This window comes from Crocodylus siamensis, chromosome 9 (assembly GCF_052110815.1).
Source record: "Crocodylus siamensis isolate JL-2025a chromosome 9, ASM5211081v1, whole genome shotgun sequence".
NCBI classification, from domain to species: Eukaryota; Metazoa; Chordata; order Crocodylia; family Crocodylidae; genus Crocodylus; species Crocodylus siamensis.
Window position 1 is genome coordinate 66,110,494 of NC_143403.1, and position 13,046 is coordinate 66,123,539.

The 13,046-nt window shown below is 44.2% G+C and overlaps 1 protein-coding gene across 1 annotated transcript in view; it reads right to left on the bottom strand.

The window, feature by feature from the left end:
• Positions 1-5,412: 5,412 nt before the first annotated feature.
• The window catches only part of GLT1D1 (glycosyltransferase 1 domain containing 1), an 89,772-nt gene continuing 82,138 nt past the window's right edge, over positions 5,413-13,046 (bottom strand). The window contains exon 12 of the mRNA XM_090062448.1: positions 5,413-7,237. Within this exon, the coding sequence (XP_089918574.1) occupies positions 7,091-7,237 (147 nt within the window). The 3' untranslated portion in view covers positions 5,413-7,090. The remainder of the gene's footprint in view (positions 7,238-13,046) is intronic.

A 13,046-nucleotide genomic window follows, 5' to 3' on the forward strand; every position in this document is an offset into this window, starting at 1 on the left:
ACACCAGAAATTGAAGTGAGCGTTTTATGCAAAAAATGTGAAAAGCAGGTTCTGCCTTTTCCAGGCGAAACGGCGAGTAGGAGCTGCAGCCATGGCAGAGCAGTGAGTGGGCTCTGCACCTTCCCCGCTGCTGCTAGCTGCTTGCTTGCAGAAGGAAAGCTCTTCGGTCTGCCTTTCCAACCAAGCGGGAGTGTGCCGTATGTGGGAAAATACGGTGGCACCATATTTCCCCTCCTGTGACGCTAGTTGGCCCCTGGTGAAGCACCACGTGAACACGGCGGCTGCTTTAGGAGGCAGCTCAAGCAGTGCCGCATGTGGGGGCACGGTGGCTTCCAGATCCCTTTTTCCTAACTGACCTCCTGTCTAGTCCATAATGAGTTTTGCTGCAGCTCATCTGAGGCAAGGTTGTTTTAAACCACATTATAAATTAGGGGCCAAGTGATGTCCTTACTCATGCTGAAGGTTGCCTGGCTGCCCAGCTAGTCCCACGGCTGTCGATGGCTGCGGAGTTACTTGCCCAACCTGAGCCACGCCCCTGCACTCCGGATGTGTTGGCACGGATGCAATGCTCAAGCTTGGATGCCTGAAGCTTGGCACTGGAGCCCATCTTTAGGCATCCCTTATGTGTCCCAGCGGAAGTCCAGTGGTGCTTAGGTGGCCATGGCTGGGCCGTGCTAGGCCCTGTACAATCCTAGAGGGGCTAAGCTGGAGCTGTGGGTGGTCAGGTCAGCACCTCTGAGAGTCAGGCCACGGGAGGTGGCTTGGCCTGTCACTGCAGTGGATGATGGGCCCTTTTTTCCACTTTTAAGAGATTCCAGGTCACTTTCCTATTTGAACATCTTTTAAAAGAAAAACAATTGCTGGGAATGAAGTTATCAGGCTGTAAAGCCAAAGGCCACGCTCCAAGCATATAAGCTTTTGATATATTACTCAAGTTAGATTAAAGATTCTGTAACTCATTTCACTTCATTAAAGCCAGTAAAATAACAGAGTAACTTTTCAACGGCAGGGATTAATTTTTGGAGCTGCATGAGGGCATTTAGTTACAATGCCTGCTGAAACCTGATTGAATCAGATAAATGAAATAAGTGACCTCTATCTAGTGAGGTGATGGTTATAGCTGGACTTGCGTCGAAGGAGATTTGTGCTGAAGTACACAAGAATGGAAAGTACAATGTAAGATGCATACCGAAATATCAAAAAGGCAGTGACACAGCTCCACGGTGCAGTGATGGAAGGGGAAAAGGACTGATGTAGGAGTGTTTGAAATCTGCTCCCGGGTCTCAGGCTGCCGGCACTGGTTCCTCGGTAGCTAATCGTCCTTTTCTGTTTTTATAACAATTGTTGAACGTTAAGCAGTTGGGTTTAATTAGCTCAAGGAGGGGACCCTTGGGGAAATGGGGATTTGGAACCACACTGGGCGCAGGAACAGGCAAAATGCTGAGAAATGCTGGCCATGGTTTTCATAAATAGCTAGAGATTTGGGGTGCCAAAGCTTAGATGCATTGAGGGGTCTGACTTTTTTTGTTTCTGAGAAAAAGGTGAGCCTCCACCCTCTGCCGATCAGTACCCTTTAAACAACGTGGAGTTGCGTGTAGAAATATCTGGCACTTTTCAAAACTTGGGGTATTAAATGGCAAGCAGAAATGATCTTGCAACGCATTATTATCTCGTTCATCGGCATTCCCATCCTTCCTTCCGGTTTACATCCAAACCCTTAAGCACGTAAGTAACTAAAATGCCAACACGTGCTGTTCCGCCACTGCGTAAGAGTTTGCAGGGTTACGATCTTTTGGACGAAGCCATGAAGAATCAAGCCTGTCTACAGCAACCATCAATGCTTGGGCTACCTACTCTGAACACGAGGCGAGGCCGATCTCCCAAATCCCACTGCCGGGATTTCCTCTTGTTCAGGGTGTAAGCTTTCTGCATTCAGCCACTGGCCTTGGACCAGCCAGACGGAGAAGAAGATGGTAATGGGATAAATTCTGGGGTGATGAAATGACTCTGGACAATTTCATGGGAGAAAAAAATGCTCCGATCCCACTGAGCCATTAAATAATTGGTTTCCACCTGGTAGCATCCATTTCTTCTGAGAAGGCTTTGACAAAACAGCTTCTTCATGTAAACCAAGATGTTCAAAATCATGAGAAAGGGACAAAATAGGTTTGAAGTCCCACTACACAACTGAAAAGATGCAGAGAGAAATTAGGACATGGAAAAGGGGGCCAAGATTGATAGCCTTTGCAGAAGCGCTCTAAAGGCACACCTTGGCATTTGCTTGATGTTCAGGTTAAGCGTGGCGGTAAATTATACTTGAGAAAAGAACACCTGCCCCTTTCTAGCGTTCCAGCAACGTCTCCCGATGGCTTGCTTAAGTCCTCATGTTCAACCTAGCTTAATGGCAAGAGAAAACAAGCTAGTCTCCTTGAGATCAGTACATAACTACCTTTGACTAATTTGGAGCCCTGAGCAATCCATTAAGCCTTGGTATCATTCTGGCCAATTTTGGATTGAAAGTGGCATCTCAAAGGGCTCCAATTAATCTAGCGAGCCATCCAACTTACTGCAAAATGTCAGGATTTAGCATGTCTTGCCAGCTTTTGCCATCCCCAGTAGGCTGACAGCCACTCCATAGGACCTTAATTTTTGCTGTGTTTGAAAGCAGAATTTAAAACATTAACTCTCAAAGTACCACGTGAAATAAATGTTAGTTGAAGCCTGTCTCCCCAAAGAGCTCCCCAGGGTGCTTAGAAAGTGGGGAAGGCCTTACAGCTCTCTCTAATAGTCGTGCTCCCTGGGACGTCCTCTTTATTTTGCATGCATCTTCTAAATCCTGGAGTATTATGGTAATGAGCCATAACAAGTGTGACAAGGAAAAGCTCATGGTTTACTCTCTGTAAACCTTCAAGGAGCTGTAGCCAAAGCATCTCCCTAATGCTGTTGGTGGCCCCGTTGCTATTTTAGGGACAGTTGTGTATCCTGGCTTTGAAAACGATAGATGTGGCAGAGGGCTGCACAGATCAAACTAGGTGTCAAGATCCAGTACTTGAAGAATAAAATTGTGGGCTACCGCAAAGGTCTTTTATGACAAACTGTGTGCCTTTGTTAGGAGCCACTAGCTGCCTATGCAGGCCACTGGGACCTGTGCACAAGAATAAATGGGGCTATATTTGCATGCTTGCACTTTTCTCAGCGTGGGAGTGGAGAAACCAGGGTATGGCCAGAGCCTTGGTTCCCATCTGTCTACATGCTGCCCGGTGCTGGGGGTGAAGGAGGGAGCAGTTCACTACTGGTGTGCACCAAGCTTAAGTTACTAATTTTGGGAGCCAGGGGCGCATCTACATGAGACATTTACTGCGCAGTAAACATCCCACATCTACATGTGTGCCCCAGTTAGGCTGGAGTAAATTAACTCCGCAGCAAGATACTACTTGTATATACAAGATACTATCCTGCTGCACAGTTTTTACTTTGCAGCAGCACATGTGCAGACACTGCCCTGGCTGGCTGGGCATGAGTGCTTCAGTGCATGGGCTGCTTGCCGGCTAACTTCGCACTGAAGCCTCTTGGTGCCCCAGCCAGCCCCACTGCAGAATATTTTGCTGGGGGGAACAGCCTGCTGACCAGCTGGGGTGCTCTGACTTGGTTCAACATGCTACAGTCCTAGGCACATGTTCAAACAGTCGCCCAGGAGCCAAACTCCAGCACAATAAGCTCCAGAGTTTATTCATACACATTAATTGCATGTGTAGACATACACAAGGAAGCTTTGGAAGAGCTGTCTTGGAACGGCAGTGCCCCTTGTGCTTCAGGGGTACTGTAGCTTATGCACCACCCCCTAACTACAGGCACAAACACAGCCCCAAAATTTAGCCTTGCTGTCTGATTGCCAGATGTCAGAGTTGTTCACAGCTCAGGCGTTAGTTCTAACCCAACCCCTAGCAAGAAATAAATCCTGATCCAAGGAGTTGCCTTTGTAAGAACAGAAACAACATGAGCCGGGTCACATGCACCCAAGTTGTGCCTTCTTTTGAATTAATCTGCCCAATAAAAGAGCTGACGTAGCCGGGATCCATCGTGACGGTCCCTCGCTTCTATTCAGTTCTGCAGGTTCATTGGTCTGCTGGATGCACATTGTGTTTTGCAAGTATTAAAACATTTCAGTAGAACATTTCAATGGCCTGAAATGCAGCACAAGCCACAGCAACCGCTGTTCAATGTGAACTTTTTTTTTTGCAAGTGGAAATGATGCAAACCCTTTTAGAGTGTTACCTGTAACTCATTTGATCTGCTTTTCTTACAAGACCCTAGGGTAGGGAATGGAGGTCTGGAAGAGGAAGTTTAGACTGTATTTGGAAAGAAGTAGGAAAACCCTGAAAACTCGTGTCACTGATGAGTTAATGTTAAATATAAAATGACCTTGGCGGTTTTAAAACCAAATTGGGGTCATATGAAAGAGGCTGTGTGTGTGTAAGAGAGAGAGAGAGAGATCCTTGGATGAAAGGCTGAAAGCAGTGAAAAACATACATATGTAACTGAGGTGTATGGTAATGAAATTTGTTCCCCATGAGCTGTGGCCTCTGCTCCCTGTATCTTGAATGACAACGTCTTAACGTTCAAGCATTCAAGACAGATTGGTGGCGAATGACTTCAGAACCGCGTGCTGGTAGTTACTGACGTGTCTCGCTGGGTGGCTACGTGACATCTCCCGAGGTGCTGATCTCAGTATTACTCGGTATTGCAAGGGAGATTTTGTTCTGCAGTTACTGCATGCAAATGCAAGCATAGCTCTACTGTACAGATGAAGTCTTGCGTGGTAAACTGCATGCCAACAGTATCTTGCGGGTATGACATTTCTCACTTGCCCCCATTTTTCTGCAATGGTGAAAATTGCTTACACCGGTGCAATCTGCGTAAAGTTGCTTGATGCTCTAATTGCCGCTTGCCCCATTTAAAACAAGCTTCTAATAGTTGCCCCATTAAGTTGGTGCTTGGCAAGGGAGCCGCACTCCATCCCACATAGGATCCACTTACTTTTTTGTAATGACCGCACTTCTGAATACTTATCAGAAGACGACTTCTGTTATGGGGAAGGGGAAAGGACATAAAATAAGTCAAAATAATCCCGGTGGCAGATCAAAGAAATACAGGTAGAAAAATCCTTTAAGAGGAGGTTCTCGGTGAAGCAAAAATCCCTGGCAGAGTCTCAGCAGATGTGAAGAGTAATACCTCCTTGCACTTCCGTGGGATCATAACCATGTACACTAGGTACGAACCTGCCTCGTGCCTTGAATCCCTAGAGCAGTGGTTTTCAACCTGTGGTCTGTGGACCGCTGGGGGGTCCACAAAAGATGACTATGATCAATCACAAAGTATGTGAATACCCACACTTACGATTCAAAGGGGTCTGCATTTCCGTTTGATATTTTTTTTTAGGGGTCCACAAATAAATAAAAAAAGCTAGAAAACCACTGCCTTAGAAGTTTCTTCTTAAATTTAAAAGACCACGTCCCGTGGTTGCAACAGGAGAGGGCCTACAAAGGAGACTGGCCTGATGAGCTGTCATCTGACCAGTGGTAGGTAGTGGTACCCAAAGGATATTTGGGCTCACATCTAGTATAACAATGGTTTCACTGATGAATTAAAGAGCTGTTAAATGACCGGTGCTGACTGCTCGTGCTTGTAGCCGTGCTGGTCTAAGGACATGGGCAGACGAGCTTCCTTGGGTAAATCTGATGCTGAGAACACAAATGTAATCTTGTCTCTCAACAGCTGGCTCGGGGAAAACTGCTTAATGCATGTTTTTATACCTAAACTCTCCAAGAGAGCAAGTGTAGTAGCTCTGATTTAAAATCACTCCAATACTGGAGAGCAATTTTTGGTCTATAATACATCACATGGTTTTAGGACAGTACCAAATGAATCAAATCACCCAGAATATTTTACAATATGAACTTACAAAAGATTTCAGAGAGAGGAACGGAGGCTATTAAAAAGTCTTTCTTATTCCGAATCACCGACAAAACGTTTATGACATATCCAAGAGGTAAAAAGGCAAGCTGATATTCACAGTAAGATTCGCTGATAAAAATCAGACCTGATTTGAAGCCCCTTGAAATCAATTAAAAAAACTCCCTCTGCCTTTGACAGAGCCTGGAGTAGGCCTGTTGTGGAAAAAAGGATATTTCTTAGCCGTTAAGCAATCGACAGCGATCAGTGAGAGTTTCATGTGATCATAAATAGCCCTTCATAAAATACAATCTGTTGTTACATTATGTTTACAGTTATGTCTGAGATTCACAGATGACAAAATTGCACCAAATTACGTACCAAATATAAATGACCTTTTTTGTCCTTTTTACAGCCTACACGCATCTTTCAGTAACTATATGAGCTATTGAGCTACTCTTATTCAGTATCTTGGAGGTAGCTTTTATGAACAGAATACACGAACACCAAACAGTCGTTCCATCGCATCAACATCTGGTGTCTTCATCAGCCCACGGACAGGCATGTCTATGAAATACTAACGTGGCAGTAACCTGATTCACTCTTCCTGAAAAGATCTTCTCCATTTATGATCCTATACCAGGTCAACCTGGTTAACATATGCCTAATAGATCTATATGTTTGGTCAGTCGAAACACAATAGCAACAGTTCTTCCAACATTTGTACATACATCATTGACGTGCATTTGAATACATTTGTATGTACTCTCCAACTGAATTGATCTACTTTAGCTTTGTTAGGCTACGGCAGTAACTGAGTTTGCACAAGTCCAATACGGGTGAAATTCTCCCTGTGAAAAAGGAATTAATTTTCCCTTTACGATATGACAAAAATAAATCTTTCCCTTTTTATTACTACTGCCCACTAGAAGTAGGATGGCAACTTATTGGGACTGTTGGTGCGATGCACCCTGGCAGTCCCTATGTTGAGACGTGGATGCGTTTGAGTGGCAAAATCTGTCCGCAAAAGGCTTTTTTTTGTTTGTTTTTGTTTTTTTCTTTTAAAAAAATCTGACTCAACTTTCATCCATTGAAGTATTTGACACCGAACAAATGTCTACGTATGATATCCGATGATTCACTGGAGTCTCCAGATGAGGCTTTGATAGGTCTTTCTTTCACATTCCCACGAATGATGTTTTTTCACGTAGTCTTTTGCCCTGGTTACCATTTTTTTTCCCAAAGTGGGGTCGTTCATCAGACTTTTTGACAGGAGGACAAACTCCTAAAAAGGTGAATAAAACAGCAATGAAATCCAAGTTCCTTGAGACTGTAATAATTCTGAAATGGCTTGAAACACATACGATATAGTAAGGCAGTTCAACTTTATAAGTGACTACGCAGACCAAGCTGTTGAAGCGCTGTTCTTCAAAGTCGAGCAATGTATTTTGTGCACAAACTGTGATCTATAAACAGCAAACACACTTTTTAATCTTACATACAGAGTCCACCAACTAAGACACTTCAGACCAAGGACTGATCTTTGGGCTACAGCACTAAAACTACAGGCAAACAATTTAATGAGTATTTGAGCACTACAGTTTTACAGCAATGATGAGTGTCGTGGCTGAGTGCGAAGTTAAAAATACAATTGGTTTCCAGGATGAAGGACAGCTGGTATCAGGCAGTTTGATCTAGCTTCAGTGAGGTGTCTGTCTAATTACCAAAATGGAACTGGCTAAATCTGTCTTGTTCATAACAAGATGAAAAAACACGTCCTAAAGATCGCTATAGCTTAAAGCAAGGCCTATGCAGTTAGTAGTAAATCTTGTACATTATTCCAGGGACTAGAAATAAATTCAGCCAAGCTATTAAGTAGCTGGTAATACCATGCAGTGCTGGAAACTCATAACCTAGAGGTACGCAGCAGCTTGAGCACTATATCAAAAGGCCACAGGCTGACCTATGAAATTCCTGTAGTTCTACTGGGGAAGTTATTGGACCTGATGGGCTGCCAATTTCCTGGTCACTTCCTCTGCTGTTCTGATTTTCTTTTTAGGAAGGTATAATATCAGATGTGAAAACGACTGCTGACAGGGCTGTGTGAAATGGCACCATTCCATTTTGACTTGAGTTTCGCGGTTTGATGGAACAGCGTTTCACATCGAATTTCATTTCGATTCGAAACTGCTGTTTCGTTTCATTGAAACAGTGACACTGTTTCAAGTTTTAGCCCAGATGCTATAATGGGGAAGCTCGAAACAGCCTCTCACCTGGCAGGCAGATGGGGGGCCTGCAACCCTGGGCGGGCTGTGGGGCCTGTGCCAGTCCTCCCGGGGCTGTGGGCCCCCGATCTGCCTGTCAGATGAGGAAGGGAAGGTGGGTGCTGCCGCCTGGGACAGGGGAGCTGGTGAAAGGAACGGAGCCCAATTGCTCAGTTCCCCTCTCCAGGGCTATGATTGGGCTGGAGAGACACCTCAGCCCAGCTGAGCTGAGTTTCCTGCTCCCCAGAGCCAGATGGGACTGGGGAAAGGAACTTGGGGAGGGGGGAACTCAGCTCAGCTGGGCTGAGCTCATTTCCCCAGCCCAACTGTAGTGCTGGGGAGGAGAACTGAGCCCAGGCTCAGTTCCCTTCCCCTGTGCTGTGATCAGCTTTCCACAGCCTGGCCGTGGGAAGTGACGAGAGCCAGGGCTGTGCATCCTGCCTGGCTGAGCCACATGAGGCTGCAGAGCCGCTGGGAGCACAGCTCTGGTTCTCCGCTATCTCCTATCACCTGGCTGCTGGCTGCTTCGAACTCAAAATGCTTTGAAATCTTTGAAACATTTTGACTAGCCTTGTTTTGTTTTGAGGCTGTTTTGAAGCCCTTCGTTTCAATTCGGTTTCACTGTTTCAAGCTCAAAATGAGTCAAAACAGTGTTGAATCGAAACAGCTGGCAAAATTTTGCACAGCTCTAGCTGACATCACTTAAAGTAAAGCCATCTATTTCTGTAGAGCCAGTCTCATTTTCCACCAACTTTCAACACTGAATTATAAGGGTAGCTAAAACCTTTTCAAAACCTCAATGCATCTATGTGGCCATTCCTAGAAATACCAAAAGAGATATTAGATAAATGAAAAATTAAAACCAGTAGTTGCTATAGACAGGATAATGAAGGAGGATATAATGCAGGCATTCTCCATTAGGAGAATATCCCTGGTGCCCTTGAATCAAGGGCTGGAAAGAGAACGTTAGAATTAGGTCAACATACCATTTGTTAACAAATTGCACTTGGATTTAATTCAGAGCTATACAATCTGGGTTACCGTGGAGTTAAGGTTCATGATGTTATTCAAGTTTCTCATAGAAACTTGTAACTACTGTACGATCACTGGGGAAACACTGATATGTGTACACTGCACGTAATCCAGGCACCACTTTGACGCTCACTGACAAGACAAAATCAAAATTAGAATTTATGAAATACTTCTGTCTATCTAACATTAGGATATCTGACTGATGCATGCAATGGAAATGTTTTGTTAGTAAATTGTGTAGTCAGTTATGGTGGACACTAAAAGAAGGTAAATTTTCATATTTCCATATTGACCGTACTCCAGCTATGAAACCAGGGCTGTCCAACTGACGAGCAGCCCAAGGTGTTAAATTGCAGCCCCTTGGGCTCCTGACAGACATTACATGGAAGGTGAGATTAACCAGTTAATTGCATCTTTAGTAGTAACTTGGTCACGCATTCATGCAATCAATAGTGCCATTCAAATGGAGAATAAGCCAGGCAGTTAATACACAAAACATATGTGATAACTTTGTGGCTGCTTCTCATTGTGCCTTAAATTGAATGTCTGTCCCCATTCCTATAATCATGCCCCCTGCCATGCTATTGTTGGCCCAGCAGATCATGTATCATCGTACCTTTAACTGAACATCAGGCAGTGGCCCTGTGCTCCCACCTGGTTGATACCTCCCCATTGCAGCAAGCAGCAGCATAAGGCCCATGTTCTTTTTAGCACCAGGCGCTCCTCTTGTGTATCACCCTAATGTTCTCAAGAAACAGCAGAAGGATAGTTTTCCTTCCTACACATCCTTTAGGTCAGCAGAGGTCTTCTTTTTCATCAGGAGGACTATGGTGTAGGGCAGAAACTCTGCTATGGTTACTGATACACACTTTGTCTTGAATTGCAGCGGGGATGAAATCTCCTTCTACATAACTGCCAGAGACTGAACTATCTGTGCATATTTCTCCTGCTTCATTTTTCTTCCAGCCAACATTATAAAAACAGGATAATTATTCATAAATGTATCTTATTCAGTCACACTTGGGTCTTTCACATTCACAAGCTGCAAAGTTATCTCTACTAATATATGCAGGTATGATGTCTTTTGAAGAGCATGGAAGCTTCCCTGCAAAATTCAGAGCAGTGTTTCACAAGGGATCTCCCAGCCAGCTGCACAAATGAACAGGTTTAGTACTATAAGGATAACGTTTTCTTCTAAACCCTTTCCACACTTCCCACTCTGCTGCTGGGACGCCATTGTCATCCATAGCTGTAATCTCTCTTTTTCTGTTATGCCTAAACCGTATCCAAATATTGTTGCATTTTTTTTCCCCCCACGCTGTGGCATCTACTTTTTTGACCTCTTGAATATCACAGATCATTAAATTCACTCACTTTCCTCTATTCTAAGCCCAATAATGTAGCTCAGACGAAGGCAATTCTACTCTTCAAGAAACAAAACCACCGTGGGCCCCAATCTTAGAACCACAGAGAACAAGACTCCACCAATTTATGGAGGTGTTGGTTGTAGCCGTGTTGGTCTAAGGACATGGGCAGACAATGTTCTTTGAGTGAATCTATATCTTTTATTAGACCAACTTAAATAGTGTGTGTGGGGGGGAAATTTAGCAAGCTTTCAGGTTTTAAAACCCTTCGTCAGGCTTCCTCAGCCGGGTTTTTAAACCTGGAAGCTCGCTAAAAACATTTTTTTTTTCCCCCAACTATTTAAGTTGGTCTAATAAAAGATATCAGATTCACCCAAAGAACCTTGTCCACCAATTTATGACACTCTTGCTTCAGAACGGTTAGGTCTACCCAACTCATCCCACGGGTGGTCCATGCTACACAGGAAGGGAAAAAAAAAAGAAAACAAAACGCAACATCATAGTCGTCCTCAAAGGTAATGTCCCTACTATGCTCCCGCTCAGGAAAATGGTACAATTTGACTTTTAAAATAACCAGGTTCTGTAAATAGTACATAAAAGAAATATTTTGCAAACAGACCTACGTCTCCGACTATCCTTGGGAAATGATCCCGAGAAATATAGCAGGAACTAAGTTAATCGAATGAACATCTCTTGCATTGCTGTGAGAACCAAGCCAGAGCTATTCCACAGCACAGACCCTGAAAATAAGTGTGGTTAATATATTATTTATATAACGAAAGTAAATCTGCAATTAAACCATTTCATTTCCAGCTTCAGAAGATGAAAGGACATGAAACTTAAACAGCAGAGAGTCACCCCAGGGAAGACAAATGCCAGATATAAAACTAAATTAACAATTCAGAATAGCAACACACCTTCCTAGTAATGGCAGAGCTCAGCAGCTGCAGGCATATCTGGGTGCTTTATAGGGCTATGGATTCGTATTTCCCAACCAACGAAGCAGTCGGAGCTGGCCAAAAATAGCAAGCTAGTCTGTTTGGTACTGAAACCCTCCATACTAGAAACCTATATTAAACAATAGATCGCGGCATGTAGCCATACTGCTGTACAATGGGCATGGTCTGAGCCTATGCTGCTACAGGAAGGTGCCATGCCAGACAGCTGATCTCGCCTTTGCTTGCCTTGTTCTTCCCTGCCTCTATTTTAAAAGACAGCAGAATTATTCTTGGTGCCCCTTAAAGTACTGAAGTCCTTTGTGGCTCAACTCCACGTAGGGGCCTGGAGAGTTTTGTACAGCTAACACCTGGTTGTGACCCTGTGCAGGGGCTGGGCTTCACAAACCTGAAATCTCTGACTGCTAAACAACTGAACAAGGCCTCCATTTTACCACACTTTGGCAATTATGACCCAAACACGGCTTGCTATTCCTTTACTTCTTAAGACATCAGTTTCTGTTCGGAGTTGCGTTAATTCAGCGTCACATTGCATAAACTTGCACATTTGAGTCATGGCAAGAAGAAAAACATGGCTTGAAAAGAAGGTGGCTAACTACTCGCATGGCAAGGTCAACAGGTCTTGTGGTTTCCCCTTTTCTGTTAACTGCTGCAACCAGCTGGCTATTTCCTGTGCTGATTAGCAGGGTTGCCTATGTATATGGCCATGCAGTCTCAAAATACCCACAGGTGGTTTACTAAAACAAGCATAATTAAGCAAAATGTTGTCTAAATTCTTCATAGCTAGGAAAGGTCACTTTTTTTTTTCCCCTAAGAAGGAAAGTTTGGGCTTTTATAATATTTAGTTTTCTAACATCCACTCAAATTCCTTCCGTTTAGCTCCCAAAGGATAAGACAAGAGTAGTCCACAAACCAGAGCAACTCCTCCCTAACAAGATCTACCTTGTTCCTTTGCAAACTAGCATTTTTAGGGCAAGAAGAAACCCCTGGCACTAACTACTTCCTAGGGAATGAATTTTAATTCAAACATGGAAACTTCCTGAAGTTTGATATTGGCTGCTTTTTTTTTTTTCCTCAGGAGAGGGGGAAGGTTTTCAGAGGTGGAAAGAGATGAGTTTCATGGATCACTTCATCACATTTGTCGACTCATGTTCATCTTTGAGTCAACTATGACTCCGAGATCCCTTTCTCCTGCTGGGCTGCTTTGAAAGTCATTTCCCAATCTGAGCTGGATATCTGCCGTGTCCAGCTGGGCTCAGGAAACCATGTACAGGCTCCGAAAAACCACAGCATTTTGTTGCTGGATATGAGCTGGTGGGAAGGTGCTGCCCAAAAGGGTTGCCCAAACCATTCAGAATAGCTGTGAGCTGCCGGGTGTGTAGGCGTCACGATGGGGAAATGGAGGAGAGGGGAGGAACAGTTTGCCATCTCCAGAATTGACTTGCTGGTACCAGAGGAGGAGCAAAAGGGTCCTTCTT